Source organism: Crocodylus siamensis, chromosome 2, assembly GCF_052110815.1.
Source record: "Crocodylus siamensis isolate JL-2025a chromosome 2, ASM5211081v1, whole genome shotgun sequence".
Lineage (NCBI taxonomy): Eukaryota > Metazoa > Chordata > Crocodylia > Crocodylidae > Crocodylus > Crocodylus siamensis.
The window spans coordinates 235717940-235737373 of record NC_143396.1 but is presented as its reverse complement, the minus strand read 5'-3'; the positions used below and the strand labels follow the sequence as shown (position 1 = coordinate 235737373).

Genomic DNA, 19434 nt, shown 5'->3' with positions numbered 1-19434 from the left:
AAATCAAGGAGGCAGATGGCTGATTTCGTGGGCAGATCACAGGGCTAGCAGGTATTTTTGTGGGCTTATCATGGTGCCCTCCCACACCTCTGATTGGCTGAGGGGCCCTGGTGGCCCCACCCCTCGCTGCTGATTAATGGAGTGGGATGGAGTCATACAACAGGCAGCCCTATCAGCCAACCATCAGCAAGCGGCATGGGGCAGCAGCCATCTTGGTTGCTCCCCTTTGTACCAGCAGCCCCCATTTCCCCTTCTACGCCAGCCATGAGGACTACTGGCTCCCACTGGGGAGGCAGCATTTTAGTTTTAGTATGTTTTTCTTTTTCTCCTCAGATTTTGCAGACATTACCCAATTTTGCAATTTCTGCAAAATCCATAAAATCGTGAATTGAATAGGTCCTTACACTACAAATGGATAACTGTCAGGACTGTAGGTCCAACCCTGCCAGCCTGTAGAGAGGCAGGACTGAATTCAGAAACAGGAATATTTAGGAAGAGCTATAAAAGAGTCCATTCATAATGAATCTGGGATTCACATGGACTAGCTGTGAACATAGTCTGTTGTTTAATTTTCTGTTCCAGTTAATAGAATAGTAAACAAAGCTAAGACTTTGTCTTCAGGCAGGACATTACAAAAATTTAATAATTATTTATTACTTACCCATGCCTCTCTAGTTCTTTGAAAGTGATCATTTAAATAGTTACACCTACCCCTTATTGTACTTATGTGGTACAAAAAGTTCAAAGTAAAAATGAATGGAAATCCCTAGATTCAAAAATTTCTTACTTTTGGGAGGAATTCAGAATCACAAACCACACCCAGCTCTGAAAAACATCACCTGACTCTGATTTTGCCATGAGTTGAGCCAGAACAATGGACTCCAATGCTCCTTACCAACAGGGAATTCAAACTCTTATCCAAATTTTGAAATTAGTTCCAGAGTTTCTAAAAGAGTTAATCATAGAAAACAATTTTGCTACCGACAGTGATCCTACTGATTCCAATAAACAAAGAGATACCAAATAGATTTTTTACAAGCGTCATTGATGACATCCCTTTAAAATGTAGTTGTGTTATTTACAATTCATCTTTGTGACAAGGACAAGCCTTTGTGGTACACTGGCCATAGTCACTGGGCTTGACCATCATCCATGCAAACTTGCACATATGGTCTTTGTTGCAGTCCTTTTGCCAGTATATAACATTCCTGCGATTTAGATTTGCTCCAGCACAAGCATCGTACCACCAGCCTCCACCTGGAATGCCATTGTACTCTAGTTTAGCACAATTTTGAAAATAGTTATCATTGTCTCTGTCTTTGGTTGTGAATTTCTGGTTGTCATGGAGATAAGCTTCTGTGTCCTGCGTCAGAGCATCCACAGCATTACCTTTGTATACACCAACCCTTATCCTGTATTGAGACTCTTCATTTTCAATGTAGAATGGGTCATACTCTCCCCATTTGATTTCAGCATTTAGGTCTACGAGTTTGACTCTAAGTGTATATGGCCTTGAGCTGCTGGTTAACTGATGCATGTATTCATTCCCTAACCAGTAATTGTCATGAACTGAGCCAAAACCATATTTGTAATCCTGCCAAGTCCTATCAAAATCCACAGTACTATTGGCTGTAATGTGCTGGATTACTGTCCAGCCACCGTCTTGCATATCACAGTAGACAACAAAAGGATCTTTCATTGGCTGAATGACATAAAGACCATCTTTGGAGTTTCCTTCAGAGCGTTGAAAAATCTCATAACAATCCCTTGGATATTCTAAATAGAGAAAACAAAGGTATGTTTCAAATAATTCTTTGCTTAATTAGTCATTTCTAAATAGTTGACTGCACCCTCCAGAATGTATGAATGTTTGTTCCATTGATACGTGACCAGAACATACTGAGTACATCTATGTGAGATGCTAGGGCGACGTAGCACTGGCAGGCACAAACTGTGACACCTATGCTACTGCGCATTAGCAATGAGTACCTACTGCACCCTAGGATCAGAAATGACCCACGCGCTGCTGGGATTGTGCAGTAACAGCTGTTACTGCGCAGTCATTTAGTACTTACTTTAGCAAGTGCTAAATAACTGTGCAGTAACTACTGCACAGTTAGGGGCACATGCAGATGTGCCCACTGTGGCCATATACTGATGTCACACAACAACAAAATGTGGCCCTTTGTTCCTTGTATTTGGTACCATCACTCTGACCAGAAGTTAGCAAGAAATCAGTACTATAAAACAGGAAAACAAATGGAAATATATTTCTTTTTTCTTCATCTCATGTACCACAATCTTCAGGCTGATGGGTTATGTATGTAGTGGGAAAACTTGAGCAGAATTAAAGCAGTAGAAAGGCCTTGGGTGTACACCAAGGTGTATTTTCAGTGTAAGTTTTTGTTATAAATCATTCATGGAGCCATAAAAAGACCTTTGATTACACTCATACTGTTTTCAAGCAGTTCTAAGAACCAAGGCATAATCTTTGAGCTAACTCTGGGACTGCTAAAAAGCCAGCATTGATATATATAATCAATTCCTCTTTTGTCAAGATAAGCATTATTTAGTGTCTATTTCATTATATGGTGACTCAGTCATGAATTGGAACTGTACTGTACTTCACTGCTCTGCTATTTTTCTATGAATAATATTGAAAGGAAACCCATTACATTATTTAATATTTATATTATATTCAGTGAAATACTTAACAAATTGACAATCTGTGTGAGAAAAATGCCTACGGATCACTAGTAATTGACTACAACAGTTCCAGGGTTTTCAGTCCTTCACTGGCTTTTTACTATGCAGTTTTGACAATGATTGATAGGAATTAGGGTGCAGTGTATAGAACTGAATTGGTTACTATGAAATTGAGTATTCTACTTCTGGGAAACTAAGCTAGTTCAAGCGAGCCGTGTTTTCATGTTCAGGAGAGCCACACACTCATGTTTTTCAGACTCTTAAACAGAAAAAATCTTACCACAGCAAAAATGTTAAGGTTGCAGTTTAAAAAGGCTTTCCTGTTGCCAAAGTCTCTACAGATATATGTCCTTGACAATCCTAGTATAGCATATAGCTATGGTCCTTGTTTCAGATAAGTTTATGGAAGAGAGTTCATATAGCTTGTTTAGTGGTACCGACACTTTCTTAGCTCTGCTGGAAATATCTCACTTAATACATGTAGGGTTGCATTTGCCTCTTTCCCAGCAGCAGCATCTTCCTGTAATCAGTTTGTATGTCTAAGTCTCTCTTCTCTTTTACCATTTCCAGCTGATGAGACCCTAGTTTATAGCAGAAAATCTTTTTATTAGTCCTTAAGTGCAGGACCTGGTACTTTGTGCTATTACATTTTATTTGATTTCTATTACTTCACTCCTCCAGGTCCTGATATTCCAGTCCTCCTTTTTGTTGACAGTGCCTCCCAGATTTCATTGAACTACTCCTACATTTTAACCAAAATAATTTAACTGAAATATTTTGTGACTGCTCCATGACAGAGTGTACTCAAGTCTACTGGATACAGCATTAGGCTGGGAGTTGAGGATGCAGGTTTAAATCCTCCTACCAGAGGAGGAAACTGAAATGGCCTAATGACCTGCTGAAGACAAGACAGATGGAGGAACTCCTAGTTTGTAGATCTCGATGGAGCTCTGATGTGAAGTTTCTCAGCACTGTTAAGACTTAAGCAGTTCTAGTCATACATAGAGGCAGACAGTTAAACAACCAGAGAACGTCACAGACAAAAACACTGTTTTCTATGAACTTGCAGTGTCTCTAGGATCAATTAGCAGCTGATTAGGGGTTTTGAGACTCTAAGTTAGGACTTGGCACATCAATTGCATTTATTTGGCCTTAAGTGCCTGTGGGACAGATTCAGTCCACCAGGCAATTCCATCCAGCCCACAGGGCCTCTCCATAAGCTGTCTGTAAGCCCCGGCCCTGGGCTGCCCCTCTATAAGCCAGTACCTTCATGTAGGAAGTGCACCTATGGTTGCCAAAGGACCACCACCCCTCCCCCCTCCCCCCCCAGCCTGGCCTGATCCACCCCTAGCCCCGAGCTAGGGACACTAGAGATAAGGAGCCTCTGCCTGGCAGAGGCTTTTGGTTGGCCGCCTCATGCCTGTTTCCAACCTCCCTGCCTGTGAACCTGGAAATGCAGGTATGGCCCCACTGGGGTGAAAGTGGGCTGGGAGCACGGGGTGTGCTATGTGCCTGTCTCACATGCTACAGGAGTTTAGGAGCTGTGCACTGTGGGTCTGGATGGGGCTGGCCCTGCACCCTGCCACCATGTGTGGCTGGGGACTGGGGTGGGAGTGCGGGGACCTGTGCACTGGGGGGCCGGGCAGGGATGGCTCCGCTCACTGCCACTACATGCAGATCCAGGGACTTGCATACTACAGGGACTCTGAGGATCCCCCCTACACACACAACCACACCCTCCCACACACTCCACCCCCACCATAACCCCCCACACCCTCACACGATCCCACAGCCCTCACAAACACTCCCATACACACCCCTTCCCACCATACCCCCAAATATACCCACACTCTCCCACATCCTGCACATACAGTCCCACCTCCCACCCACACCTTATAGAGCCACATATTCTGGATCCACACCCCACCAAACACAATACACTAGAGTAATACTGTATTTTGAGCTAGTATGCAATCACCTCTAGCTACACTATGCAAACACACATAAATCAGGACAAAAATATTTTAAAAATAAAATTAAAATAAGTTATAGTAGATGTTTGATTTTTTTTAGTATATGATTGTTTTTTCTAGTATCAAGATGGCAGCCCCCCCCCCCCTTCTCAAAAGGAGTACTTCTGGGGCAAGGGGAGGGACTTCCAGTGGCAAAGGTCAGGGGGTTAGGGGCGGGACTTCTGGTCCCAAGATGGTAACCAGGGGATGGGGCACCTGTTAAGGGGCAGGGCTACCCTTGAGGCCCTCAAGAGCTCACCAAAACTTGTTAAGTGGCCCTCCAGCTGAAATAATGGTCCACCCCTGGCCTAAATATTTTAATGACTCAAGTCCTCAGATACTACAGGTGACAAAAAAATCACACGGTAAAGCCTTATAAAATAAAATAAAGTAGCACATGTACCTCCCTCTACACACCCTTCTTCGGAGTACCTTTCTCATTGTTGTTACCCAGTCTCTCATAGCCTCTTTGAGGGAGAAGATGGGCATTAGCAAGCTCCACAGCCTCTTCAGCACTTGTCAACACATCACATTTAGAGAGGAATAGAAGAATAAATCCCAGTGAACTTTTCAGCTTCATCTTTTCTCTCAGTCAGTCCCTCTGCAGAAATACACACCAAAAATATAACACAGACTGGCATTTAAAATTAAAAGATTTATTACTCACAGAAAGAAACTCTTGGAGGATAAAAAGAAGCACCTGCTTTCAACATATCCAGTCTCTGCCAAAATTAGCTTTTCCCCTCGCATGCTCCCCCCTTTCTTAATGCATCAGATTGCATTTCTGATGGATGATGTTTCTGATGTGTAGCCCTGTGTCCTGTCATTGTGTCTCATCTTGTTTCTTTGTACCGGATCAGTCAAGGTGACATAACACAATTTTGTATGTGATAAAAACTGATAGAAAATAATGTAATGGCAAAGTTTCAATTTAAAAAGCACAGCTCACATTTATCAGATCTGATGCTTGTTATTTCCCTGAACCAGATCTGTAATGAAACTGGGGCCCAAATGTAAGAACTAGAACATGCAAAATACTAGCTTCTCAAACTGTCTACAGATAAAACTACTAGACAACATAGTTTACCAACTATTGCGATTGCCATGGGGCATCCTAGAGTTTACTTTCATGCAGCTGCAATACTGTTTCTATAAATTTCTATTCTCATCTGTAGATAACAGTTCAGATTGGTTGAGGGCAGGTAAAGAAAATCAGCCCACAGATTAAAAAAAGTAAAAGCACACCACTTCAGCCAAGAAAACTACAAGGATTTATTGCAGACAGTTAACTATGTTTAATTAAAATTGAATTACTTATTCCCCTGTCCTTAGAGTGTGGGTCCTATATTAACAACTGTCAAACAGCATGAAGGACTAGAGAGCTCGGTCTTATTATTGAACTAAAAGCTATGGTCCTCACGTAGGCAAATACCCACTAACTTCAACAGGAGTTTCTACTTCAATAGTAGCTTTGATTGAATATGGGTAACAAAAGTTTCCCATGCTCACGAAGGATAAATTTACTGCACCTGAACTCAGTCAGTGGCTGGGCCCCCCGTTAAAAGCTCTAATGAAGGCAATAGGAGTTCTAGAAGCCTTTCTGATCAGTGCAAGCGTGCAAAATTTATTTTCTTTCCAGAAGCAGGATAGGCTCCCCATAATCTATCACCATTCTCCTTAGATTAGGTGCAGATATTACACTTTTTCCCAGCATAAGTGCTGGGAAACTGGTCTAAACCTGCAACAGTACAGAAGATTGGCACATACAGACTGGTTTAAAAATGGCGGAACCAGGTCTAAGATAGACCTGGATCAGTGTGCACTCAATTAATTTAGGTTAGACTAGGGAATCAAACTTCTGTACCAGATCCCCCATCAATTCATGTTAGGTCACTGTCCACCAGTATCCGAGGCACCTTTGCACCCCCTCACTAGCTCCCCCTCGCAGGGAGTTATGCGATCACTTGCCCTGTGCTCAGCTGCTCCAGATGAGCGCTCAGCTGGCCCTGCTCTTAGTCTCTTAGAGCCAAGTCAATACAGTGGCTGATGATGATGGAGTCAGGGGGAAGGGGTGCTTAGCCATGCCCTGCAGCCCAGTTGGGCTCCCTGGGGCAGTGCCCACTCATGGAGCATAGGGGCCTCTGTGTGGGTGGGTGTGTGGGAGCCCACCCAGGGACCACCTTGAACCCTCTGAGTGACCAAAGCCAAAGGGAGCATAACTGGGCTGCAGGGATAGGTGAGCATGTGCATCTCCAGTGCTTGACTACAGATGACATGTCAGTGGCTAATGATGACAAGGGGAGAGAGAGGAAGGGGTGCTTGGCTGTGCCCTGCAGTCTGGTCATGCTGCCTGGGGCTGTGCCTACTCACAGGTGTATGAGAGTCCCAAGGTGGGTGTGTAGGAGCCTACTGAGACCCCCCACTCCCATACCCTGCATGACTGGGACCAGGGAGCACAGCCAGGCTGCAGGGGATGGGTGAACTGTCTGCAGTCAACAGATGCCTGTGGTGGATGATGATGGGGGAGAGAGGACATGCTCCTCCATATCCAATCAGGAGCCAGTCAGGGGTGGCCCAGGTAATCAGCTGCACTCAGGTGTGATCAGCAATCTCCAGCAGCCTGGGGAGCCCACTGGGAGATGTGCAGGAGCACCCCCAACCTGCCAGCCTTGGCCAGTGCAGGCAGCCTGTGTGCCCCTCCCACCAAAAGGCAAACTTGTGATCTGTTCACTTTCAAACTAACCTACACCTTTTACAAAAAGCCATGTAAGTTTGATTGATTCACCCCAGGCTTTTTGAATATCTATACTTAGCAGTAATGTTTAAAGCAGAAGCAGAACCTGATAAGTGAGATTTAGAGAATGCTTTTAGATTCCAAAGTGAAAAATTATTGACCACGTTTTAAAAAAAGTGCATAAAATAAATCAATGCTATAAAATTCAGGCCTGCAAAATGAATTATTTTTTAAAAGATCAATAAATTGTTTACTTGTCATACAGAGTATAATTTTCCACTCTGTTCCAAACTACTCGCCATTGTGCTGATTGACTATTACCAATACAATATCTTATTATATGTGGAAGGAACTGTCTGAAGTCAATTGTTTGATATCAGTGTCTTAATGAACTGGAAAATTACCTCCGGCAAAACTCAACCCTTAAAAAACTAAAATCAGGCGGCTCCATGGTATGTTCATTTTCCACTGTCATGCATCCCTTTCCCTGAAAGTTTTCTTCTGTCTTTAAATTAAAAATAAATTTAATCAAAACCCAAAGCCCAAACACCACTGTGACTGGAAAACTCAGACAGAGATCCAAATTTTGCCTTTGGCCCTGTACCTATCATGAACTCAGCCAAACTCCTAGTTCCACGTGCTTCTTACCCATTTCTTCAGCTTTTGAATGTTAATCTTTTATTTCCTTCCCATATTTACAGTGCACACTGGGACTATTTACTGGCCCTGTTCAAATCTTGGAGAAAGCTTTTTATTATGAATTATTAAGAAAAGATCTAGAGAAAAGAACACCAGGCAGGCAGCTTACCTCTTCCTTCAGGCAGCTTGCTTCTCCCTTCAAGTGAATCTTGAAAAATAAATAGAGCACACAAATAAATGAGCTAATTCTTTGGAACTGTACTTTGCCTGCTGCTGAAGTCCAGGTGAACAGCTCTACCTCAGCTCCATATCACAGAGTTGGAAGGCAAGCTAAAGTGCATCTTCCTGATCTTACTCTGAGTGGACTGGTGGACTTTATTCTGACACATCACACTTACAAGTATGCATGTGTGAACTATAATGCACAAAGTTCCACAATAAGGTTTGAAACATCACCGTCTTTAATAAATTGAAATCTTTGTAATTAGTGAGTGTATGCAGTGATGGAGAACAGTAGACACTTGGGATCCAATTCAGCAAAGCATTTAAGTGCTTAACTATAAGCACTGAAGCACCAGATAGCAAAGCACTTAGAGATGTTTCATTTAATAGAACCACAGACTCGTAGAAAATTATGGTTGAAAGGGACCTCAGGAGGTCATCTAGTCCAACCCCCTGCTCAAAGCAGGACCAGCCCCAACTACATCATCCCAGCCAGGGCTTTGTCAAGCCAGGCCTTAAAAACTTCCCAGGATGGAGATTCCACCTTGTTTTTAGGTAACCTGTTCCAGTGCTTCACCACCCTCCTAGTGAGAGAGTTTTTCCTAATATCCAGCTTAAACCTTTAAAACAGTCCTTTATTTTCCATTGACTTCAGGGAATGAGGCAACATTATAAAAATAAAGAAGTGTTTCATCTTTAGCTTTATATTCTATTTTATTTGAAATGTCAAGAGATCAATTCATTAAAGGTAACATCTAAATTGAAAGAATTAACCATTGGTCTCACTCTATTCTGTCTCTCCTGTATCCCTTCTATCTTAAGATGAAGTTACACAGTACATTTAGACCATACTAAGGACACTTAATGAGCTTAAATATGTGGATACTTGTGGTTTAACTCATGCTATGTGCCCTCTGAGCATCTCAAAGTTATATCACTTCAGGCAAGTTAACGCTGAGCCATGCTACCTAGTTTGTATTAGGCTACCTTCAGTCCTAGCCCATCATATTTTTTTGTTTCTATATCTAGCATAGTTTGTAGAATCAGAGGCATCAGGCTTCGTTACTGAACATCATTTATGTTAGTGATCAGCAAGCTTTTTAGCTTGTAGGCTGGAGTAACCCAGTGCAGGCTAGAGGTTGACAGGCAGCAGGAACAAGGACCCAGCTGCTGCCACCATTGCTTTTCCCTGCAGTGGCAGGAAGGAGTACCTGCAGCTGGCACATTTCCCTGTGGTGGCACATGGAGTGAACCCATGCCTAGTGCTTTTCCTCGCGGAAGCATGGGAAAGCAACTGCTGCTGTCCATCTCCCACCACCAAATGCTGTTGAAGCCCCACATCCACCGGCCAGATCCAGCCTATAGGCTGTAGTTTGTCGATCTCTGATTTGTAATTATTAATGACCTATTAATGATTATGATTGATATGTTCAGTGCTGACAAACTGTTTGGCACCACACAAGAAATAAACATTAATACAATCCATGAGTCCAAATATCTTGCAATATTATTAGCCTCATCCTGTAACCTTTCTACATGAGTGCAGCCTTACTGAGATTCATAAAAAGCGGAATCATAATCAGCATTTTCTAATGCTTTGGAACAGTTTTGGACTTCCATTGCACTTCACTATAAATTAGAAATGGGCTACAGATGCTAAGTTGCTCCATGGATTTTGAAGTTAGCAAATTTTGAAGTATTTTGAATATCAAGTTTTAATTCGGACCATTACAAAGCAGGAAATTTGTCTGCTAAATTTGGGCCAAATTTAGAGTTGTATTTTGAAACCCTGAAGGTAAGAAACCATTTAGCTTGTGTTTCTGGCTCATTTCTACTACAACCAGATTTACTGACTGTATTTCACAATGATATAAATTATATCCCTTCCATGCGTTAGCAGCAGTTTTATAGTGATTGTTCAAATGAGATGGTCAGAAGGAAAACACACACAGACAACAATAATTAGTCACATAAAGTAAATGATTTGGTAAATACTGACAGTATTTATCAACTTTTATTCACTAGATAGTTCTAAGCAGAATAGTACAAAAAAGTATTTAACAAGTAAATTACTGTTAAATTTCTGTTAAAATTACAGTTGAAAAATAATGCAGACTGAACCGAAACTGTGGACTCAAACAACTTCATACTTTAGGAAAGTTAATTTCTGGTGCCAAATGTGGCTCAAGTCCTTGTCTATTAGAAACCCTCTTGTTCCATCTTATGACTTAGAGGTACTATATGCTCTTCCTGCCTATAGTACTGAAGCTTAGACAAATCTTGGACATGCCATACTAAGGTTCCTAGGTGATGGTTACTTGGAAGAAGCTGCCAGGTGCCTTACAGGAGAAAAGTATTGTAAATTGCTGCTAAGAGAGGACACAAAATTATGGTGAAAGCAGTGCTGGCTTCTGGCAGATGTTACATTTATTATGTGATTAAAATGTTAATACCTCATCTGGACTAGGTGTAGAGCTTTGTTCAATAGCTGAGATTAGTACCATAATTCAGAAGGAAAATTCCACTTCAATCTTCCATTGAAAGCAGCACTGTGTAACGCAGTGGGGTCTTCATATGAAAGGAACCATATATGCAAAATGTTACTACAGTTCTAAAATTAAAGTAATATCAGGGGTTTTTGCTTGCCAAAACGGGAATGAAAAAAAAAAAAAATACATGAGCTACTCACATTCTTTTGTTGTACTGACAATTTTTTGCCACCGGGTACTTATTGTAAAAGAGTTAAGGAAAACTTCTTAAAAATTCCAGCACTGGTTTAAGTTTCTAGTTAAAATTAATGGCATATAGGAATAAAGCAAGCAAGCAGTTCTGTTTACAATTTACAAGAATATAGGCTACCACAGAAACACCAGAGACTATTTTATATTTCAAACTTCTATTGATAAACTGTTTTAATATTCAAAGTAAAACATCCTATTGTTGTAGAAATATACCTGCCTTTTCATTGCTTACTTGAACTTGTGACTTGGAACACAAAAAGAAATATTAGGCAACAAAGTGTGCAGACACAAACTATGGGCAAAATATTAAAAATGCATGAAGTAGTATTAGGCAAAATGAACTCCAATTTAAAGAAAAAATGGTGCTTAAATCATGATGGCAATTAGTCTTTGAAAACATAATTGTTTCCTATCAAGAGTGCAGATGAGAGAGGACAAAGTGTAGCCATAAAAAATATGAATGGTTATCTACCAGATTAGCAGTAATCTATTCAGCTGTAGTAGTAGAGTACCTAGTGAGATCCAAAGGATCTATTTGGCCTAGCATATAAAAGAGAAACTCATAACTGGCTAAGCAGGTAAGAGAATATACAGGTGTTCTACAAAACCTGCTGCTTTTCTAATAATACTGGGCATGTCTACACATGAATGTAAGCAGACTTGAATTTAATATGTGTTAAACTAATACGGATTAAGTGGGTTTTGGCAGGTGTCTATACATTGTGGGACTTAGCAACTCCCTCCTTACCCACCCTGCCTCCCTGCACCAGGGCTGCCCCTGCCCCTGCCAGCGATGACCAGTGACTGGTCCCAACAGGCAACCCTCTCCCCCACCCAGGCCCTGGGAGAACCATGCACCTGTCAGTGGGCCAGGTCACCATCTATGGGAGGCCATTTTTAAGCTGCATTAAAGGTGTGCATGTGTAGAACTGTGCCCCTAATGTGTCTTAAATTGGGCTAATCTGCATTAAATAACCACATGTAGTCGTGCCCACTGAGTGTAAAATGTAAAGGAGGCAGAGTTCCTCATTGCTTTCTTCTCTTTTCCTACATTAACTATTGAAGAGGGGTGTCATATGTAGCATGGCAGCAGAGATGGGTTGAGAGTAACATGTGGCTCTTGGTGTTGCCTATTGGTATAGCAAAATTTTGGATAAAGGCTGTTTGTGTTTTTTTTATTTAAAAAGTTGGAATAAAGACCCTCCTACAATTAGTGTTTTAAACAAGTCTTACATGAATTATGGTTGATTCTGTAGAATCCTTTCCATGTCTTTCTTGGTGTATCCATATTGACTTCAATAACAAAATAAACTTCAAACACTAATAAAGAAAGCATAGAAAGCCAGCCTGCTCAGATGACCTGTTAGCATTAGTAATGTACCCAATAAAAACTGGTTGCTATTATGAAAGACATGACTGCTAGTGATATAGATAATTACTTCTGCCAGCACCATATATTGTCAGAGCAGTTCAAACAAGGCCCATGTAATCTATATAAAGTGCAAGGGAATCCATTCTCAAGTCCATTTCCAATTTTGGTTTATCAGGAAACTGGACCCTCTATCAAACATATACATTCCTTTGCAAGCAGCCAAGATGTATTGAACCACTTGAACTTTACCTTCTAAATTATCAGCCAGGAACTTGGACAGATGAAGGGAAAGCATGGAAAGCAGCCCTGAACAGGCAATCTGCTTAAATGAAAACTTTCTTCCCGCCCACAAAGAGGCAATGTTGTGGCAATGGTCACAACAGACCCAAGAACCCAGAGTCCTGCTTTGATCCCAGGTTTATGAGCTATTGCGCTGCGTACATAATGGGATCTTAGCAATGAGTCCTTCTTATGGATGCATGGAAATCAATAGTGTTATACTTGTAGCAGAATGAGACTGTGCCCCTCTCCCACCCCCAGCTATTCCCTGCAGCGTGACAGGGAACAGAGACTGTCAGCAGCTGGGTAAAAGAGACAACCCAGCCCAGAGTGGACCTGAGGGAAGCCTGAGGTGCAGCTGACTATTAGGTGGTGAAGAGGCCAGCAGATTGACAACGGGAGTGCCGGTGGGAAGAAGCAGCTCGGGAAGTTGGAAAGTGGTGCGGGGGGAAAAAAGAGGAAGTGAAGCTGCTTGGTTACAACACTCCTGGATGGGGAAGAGGAATACAGAGACTCCTGTTCTTTCTGTTGTGATTATTTTTCATTGTATTACCGGTGGTTTGTGGTGGAGTGAAGGGGAGGTGAAGCTCCCAGCCATTGAGCCCTGCTCAGATTCACAGGGAACTGAGTTGGCAAACTGGGCCATCCCTTAAAGGGGCAGCCCCAATTTTGAACTAGGTTGTGGCCTATACCTTTCCAGAGCGTAAATCTTGCCTATAAAGAGATCACAAGTCATTCAGGGTAAACTGCCTCCCATTCTACAGATTACACTCTTAACATCAAGTCATAGCAGGCGAGTAGATACTATAGGCAGAAACATACCCAGGACAAGTCTGGCCTGGGGTATCTAGTTAAGGGCAATACCCTGACACTGCCACAATACTATACTCTACATACCTCCCATTATGCTAAGGTATCTCCCTATCCCCTTGAGAAAGAGGGACAGTGGAAAAGCAGGAGATCCCAAACATATTCAGAGAACCTTCATGCCTCTGCTGACCCAAAATACCTTTATCTCTGAAGCTGTGGAGTTTTGCATTCTGATGTATAGGTTAAAGGTGCTTCCTTTAAATAGTCTCCCATTATTCCTTTTTTTTTCATAATATTCAGCATGAATAAATTTCACTCACCTTTATGCTGCTGTTCTTCTGGTATTTACCCATTCTTAACTATTAAAGTGAGGTTACAGTTAGAATGGCTAATCATTATGATTCAAAAATAATATGTGAGGCCATCTTTTGTATTTTCACTATCACCTAAACTTAACTGGATGACAAAAGCCTTCATTTAATTTTTATTCCTGGTAGCTCTCAAGAACCAATATAGCTTGAAAGGATAAACTGGACTGCAGTCTGTTTTGTACACTGCCAATCAAATAATCAAATTCCAATAGCATAGAAAACCCTTTTGTCATTACACCTTTACAACAACATCAACAACAAAAGTTGCATCAATACTGTCATATTATGGTCCCAGTAAAACACATTAATCAGGCAGAGTAGTCGGTAGATTCTGGTCTGAAGAATCTGTGATATTGGTAAAAATACAGGACTTAAATCACAGCTTGTGGTTTGTTTGTTTTTGTAGCATTAGAAATTCAAAGGCAAAAAAAATTCAACTTGCATACTTAGCAAGCCTAATATGGAGTGGTTAAGACAGAACAAGCTTGGTATAATAAAATGTAATTTTTAGTCACTTTTCTGAGTGAAGTTACATATGAATATCAAATGTTAGCTATAAACATAAATATAAACTAAATATCAAATGCACTTCAAATACTGCATACAGATACAAAATAACATGTTCAGCTATAAACATTTGAAATTATTAGAACAGAAACAATTTTGAAAATCTAATTTATTTTTCACCATTTATGCAGTTTACATTCTGTATGTTTCTTAGCTTGGACTATGTAAAATACTAGCGAGTTTTACATTTAGGTGCATTTCTAGATAGTCACACTGAGGCTGGCATGCAAGGATACAAGGTTAGACCACAGATACCGAGTTAAATTGTACCATTTAGACAGAGTCTTTACCTTGGGGCACAATCTGTTTCAGAGGGATTAGATATGGACACTACTTACCTTTACTATGGTATAATCTGTTTACCCCTTGGCATGTGGAGGGCATGGGCAAAGCTTCTGCTTTCCCTTCGTTCTTTTTGATGTGTACCACCAGGAAGCAATAGTTATTATATTTTCCTCAGTGGATTGACTTTAACTGAGAGACATTCAGGGCCAGATCCCACTCCACCTATTAAAGTTCAATCTTATTATACTCAAGTCCCTGAAAAATTGTTGTAACAAGAAGTAAGAAGATCCTTTTCCTCCTCCCCACCATTTTTTGTGACTTAGTCTTAAGGCTAAGGCAGATCTAACTACATGCCTTGTTTGCTTTGGTGACATTGGCAGAGTAGATTCAAACAAGGGTGGGAAAAATGGTGGATCCAACCAGCATCCAGATTCCATTTCCCAGCAGCCCCTGCTCGCATCGCTGCAACCAGTTTCCATGGAGACCCCAGTAGCAGCAGCGGCATGACAGCGTGGGGCTAGGGTTCACACAGAGACTAGACTCAGCAGTGCTGACAGGGTGTACGGCTGGGTAGGGAGCTGTTCCAGGGCTGAGGCTCTTGCAGCAGTGACAACATGGTCTAGAGCCGGAGTAGTGGTGCTGGGGCCGGTTTCTATGGATACCCTGGCCCTGCACTGTCATGGCACTGCTGTGACTGGGGGTCTCCATGGAAACTGGGCGCAGCAATGTGGGCAGGGGCTGCTAGGAAATGGAGTCTGCCACAGGCTTGATACAGTCCACAGGCTGGATTCTGCCCACCCCTGGATTAGAATCATACTTAAATAACTAATATGTAACATGGGATCCAGCCCACAGCAATGAGGCTGGCTCATTAAATTGTTCTTATTGTACACCCCTGCACACTTGCACAATACTGTTTTAAGACTTACATTTTCTTTTTGTAGACCCCAAATTTGGATCGAATTTTATCCGAGATTGAAAGAGTTTAAAGAGTCAATCTTTCTCAAATTCATGCATTATGTCCCTCACTTGACAAACAGATTTTGCCCCGTGTTTGTGCTTTGAGAACCTAAATCTCCCCTATTATTTTTGAATGCTACTTTGCATTAGACTAATCAGAGAATATGTTCTATCTGAAACTCAAAAATATCTACCTCTTTCTTTCTTTAATCTCTCTCCTAACCTGTTAGCTATGTGATTAATCATTCCAAGTCTATATTCATCGTCACACCATTCACTAATTCCAGTCACAATACATGCCCTTACAACAGAATGGAAAGAGAGGTAACATCATTGAGAGTTTGCTGCTCATTTTTAGCCTTTTTTGACCTTTCGTTTTTGGCCTTTTCTGTCACTTAGAATCACAAAATACTAGGGGACCCAACTGAGTAATTAGTATCACAAAAGACTTCTAATTTATCATTTCAAAAATCTTTGCACATACTGCTTTGGAGAGTTTGAAACCAGGGGATGTAAGATTAAGGTCATCTAGGATGTGTTATTTACACACTGATAGTTCTTTTAGTACCTTAAAAAACAACCTTGGTGTTATCCAGCAAAAACAGTGAATTTTAGCTTTGCAGCCACCAAACTGTAAGCAAATCTACCCTTATTGCAGGCTACGCAGTTTTGTTTATTGTTACTCAAGGTTTCTACTTTATGACAGATCACATTCTAATTAGGAAAGAGAGAAAATTTTAGTTTGGCTTGTGCACAGTGGTGTATATCCAGGACAATGTGCGTTAGCCTCAGCATAAAAAGTTTGGAGACTCACACTGCAAAAGGTTAGCCAGAGAGGCTTTAACTGAGTTAGGACTTTATGTGATTTGAGGCTTAAGATAACCATATAATTATTTTTGCTAATATATTTAGACTAGAATTATTTATTAACATTATAGAGAAAGAGACTTCAGTTTTAAATGTATTTTTATAAATTATACATATGTGCTAAGTGCTGGGTAACTGCATATTTTATAAATGATTCATAAATTATATGACGTGTAGCAGAGAATTAAAGAAACACTGTAAAGCTGAAGCTAGTCAATACAATAAAGAAAAATTAGCACATGGTAATATACTTGGGGTGAAGTGGGCATGCTAGTAAGGAAGGACAGATTACAGCAGGACCTGGACAGGTTAGAGGTGGGCTAATGAAAACAGGATGGGTTTCAATACTGACAAGCGCAGGGTGCTGCACTTGGGCAGCAGGAACCAGCAGCACACTTATAAACCCTTCTCAAGAGCACAGTAGCAGAGAGATCTTGGGAGTCATTATTGACTCCAAGATGAACATAGACTGACAACATGATATCATGGTCAGTAGGGCTAACTACACCTTGTCATGCATCCAGATGCATCTCAAGCAGGGCCAAGGAGGTGATCCTCCCCCTCTATGTGACACGGGTCAGTCCGCAGCTGGAGTACTGCATTCAGTTCTGGGTGCCGCACTTCAGGAGGGATGTGGACAGCATTGAGAGGGTCCAGAGGAGTGCCACCTACATGATCCAGGGACAGCAGGGCAGACCCTACGAAGAGAGGCTATGGGACCTAGCCTGTTCAGCTTCTGCAAGAGAAGGCTGGGATCTGGAACCAATTTCCAGGGTGGCTAGCATCTGGAACCAATTTCCAAGGGAAGTGGTGATGGCTCCTACCCTGGGGGTCTTTAAGACGAGGCTTGACGTCTACCTGGCTGGGGTCACTTGAGCCCGATTTTTTTCCCCCTGTTCACGCAGGGGGTCGGACCTGGTGATCTACAAGGTCTCTTCCAACCCCACTTCTATGAATCTATGTAGTTCTGACTCCCTCAGCAAAGCTTTTGTGGTTTTACAAGCACTTTTTATTTTCTTTTATGCTTTTCTCCCATTCCTTAATGTGTGAAAATTACATGCAAACAATGTAAAAGGAAAAATACAGTGGAAAGTGGATTATAAAAAGAAAAACCTCTAAAAGCCTGATCAAGTTCACAAAAAGTAAACAAAAAACCCCCTCATTTTCCAGTTATCGTAATTGCAGATGTTATTTGTAACTGTAACTGGAAAACAAGCTTAACAATTGTAATTCTTTTTTATTTTAAGCTAGCAGTGTCCCATGAACAAAGGCAGGCAAATACATACATAAAACAGTACAAAAATGGCTGCTAATAGCAATTCGGTTTGAGAGATACAATTCTGACTTCTGCATTTTTTATGCTTATTCATTTTTTTTCCTACTAACTCTTTGAATATGACTCCTAAGTCTCATGCACTTCAGTGACAATTTATGCATTACATATTTATAGTTCTAAAAACAATTAAGATATCACAATTATATGAATGCTTCCTTTTTTCCTTCTTAAAAGTCCTACTTTGTGTAGGAATAAATGGAAGTCCAAGATGCTAGCTTTTATCATCAATCTATTACATACAATTCTTAGCAGTCAGAGTCCCATTACCCACTGAGGTTGCAAATTTCAAAGTCTTAGGAATTTAGACTCTCTTTTACTAAATTAAAAGGGATGTATATCTAAATTGCCTCGACTAAACTGGAAATCTCAGCCTGTGGTTAAAGGGTTAATTTTATACTATGCAAAATGTGAAAATTGTAATAGGTATTAATTTATATAGCATGAGAAACTAAGCCTACACATTTATTAGTTTTTCTATTGTGCTCTATCATATTATCTGACAACATATTTATTAATGAATTTATCCCTACAAATACCTGTATGAGGTAGGAAAAATGTATCACATATTACAGATAAGGAACCAAATCACAGAAATCCCATAAAGTTTGTACAAGGCTGTGGAACGGGGCACACAACACTCATTTCCTGAACCTTGGCACCCCACCTCTGACCACAACCACCCGTCATCCTCTTTGAAGAATTTACAAGCAATCTTCAGGGAACCCTCCGAGGTAGATAAAAGTATTCACCACCCCCATTTTACAGATTAGTTGAGGGCAACCACAAATATTTTCATTATTTAAATCCCAGTAAGATAAAACAACAGCATAAACATTTATAGTTTGACCTTGTATCTGGAGAGTGGAAACATCACAGGTGAATTATTGGGCAAAATCATTTCATACATTCCCAAAACTCACTCCTCACTAAAGTCCAGGCCTGGTGCGGGCAATTATTTCAGGCAGAAGGCTGCTTACTGAGTTTTGGCAAGCCATCGAGGGCCACATGACAGGCAACCAGGGGCAGATAATTTTAATAATTTTAATATAATAATCATAAAATATTAATTTTCTAAATGTTTTAGGGGCCCTGCAGGCCAGATAGAATGGCCTGGTGGGCCACATCCAGCCCATCCCTGATCCAGGCCCTCTTTAATACATCCAAGATGCTTTGGGAACAGTATCAACAGAAACATCACCCTTCTTTATTTTTTCCCCTATGTTAAAAAAAAAAAAAAAATCAGAAACCCCACTCAGTCATTAAGAAGATTCCCCCAAAAACACACTGGCTTTGCATCTTACTCTGAAGAGAGGATGAAATATTTGGTAGAAGCATCTCTGTATCCCAGCAACTCCCAATGTACGAGTACTGGTATTGCAAGTTATACTCTGCATTCTGTCAGCCGAGCATCATAGTTGAAGGAAGCACAGCAGCATGGTCTCTTCAACCACTTTCACAAGCAGGGAGCTGATGCCCTTCCGCTGGAGGGGTAATGACAGTTCCAGACAGCCACCCCCACCCCGACACTGCGAG

General features: G+C 41.1%; 1 protein-coding gene across 1 annotated transcript; it reads right to left on the bottom strand.

Moving 5' to 3' along the window:
• On the bottom strand, positions 1-5298 carry LOC149871925 (fibrinogen-like protein 1-like protein). The gene is made up of 2 exons (XM_090034972.1): positions 5151-5298; positions 1-1776 (listed from the first exon to the last, which is right to left on the bottom strand). The coding sequence occupies exons 1-2, from the start codon at positions 5296-5298 to the stop codon at positions 1079-1081; spliced, it is 846 nt and encodes a 281-aa protein (XP_089891098.1). The 3' UTR covers positions 1-1078.
• Positions 5299-19434: the final 14136 nt, after the last annotated feature.

Bases quoted from the DNA above. Each gene is read 5' to 3' on its own strand.
- LOC149871925 (XM_090034972.1), bottom strand. From the start codon at position 5,298: ATGAAGCTGAAAAGTTCACTGGGATTTATTCTTCTATTCCTCTCTAAA. The intron at 1,777-5,150 runs GTACTCCGAAGA...TTCTCTATTTAG, and splicing joins GGGTAACAACAATGAGAAAG to AATATCCAAGGGATTGTTAT.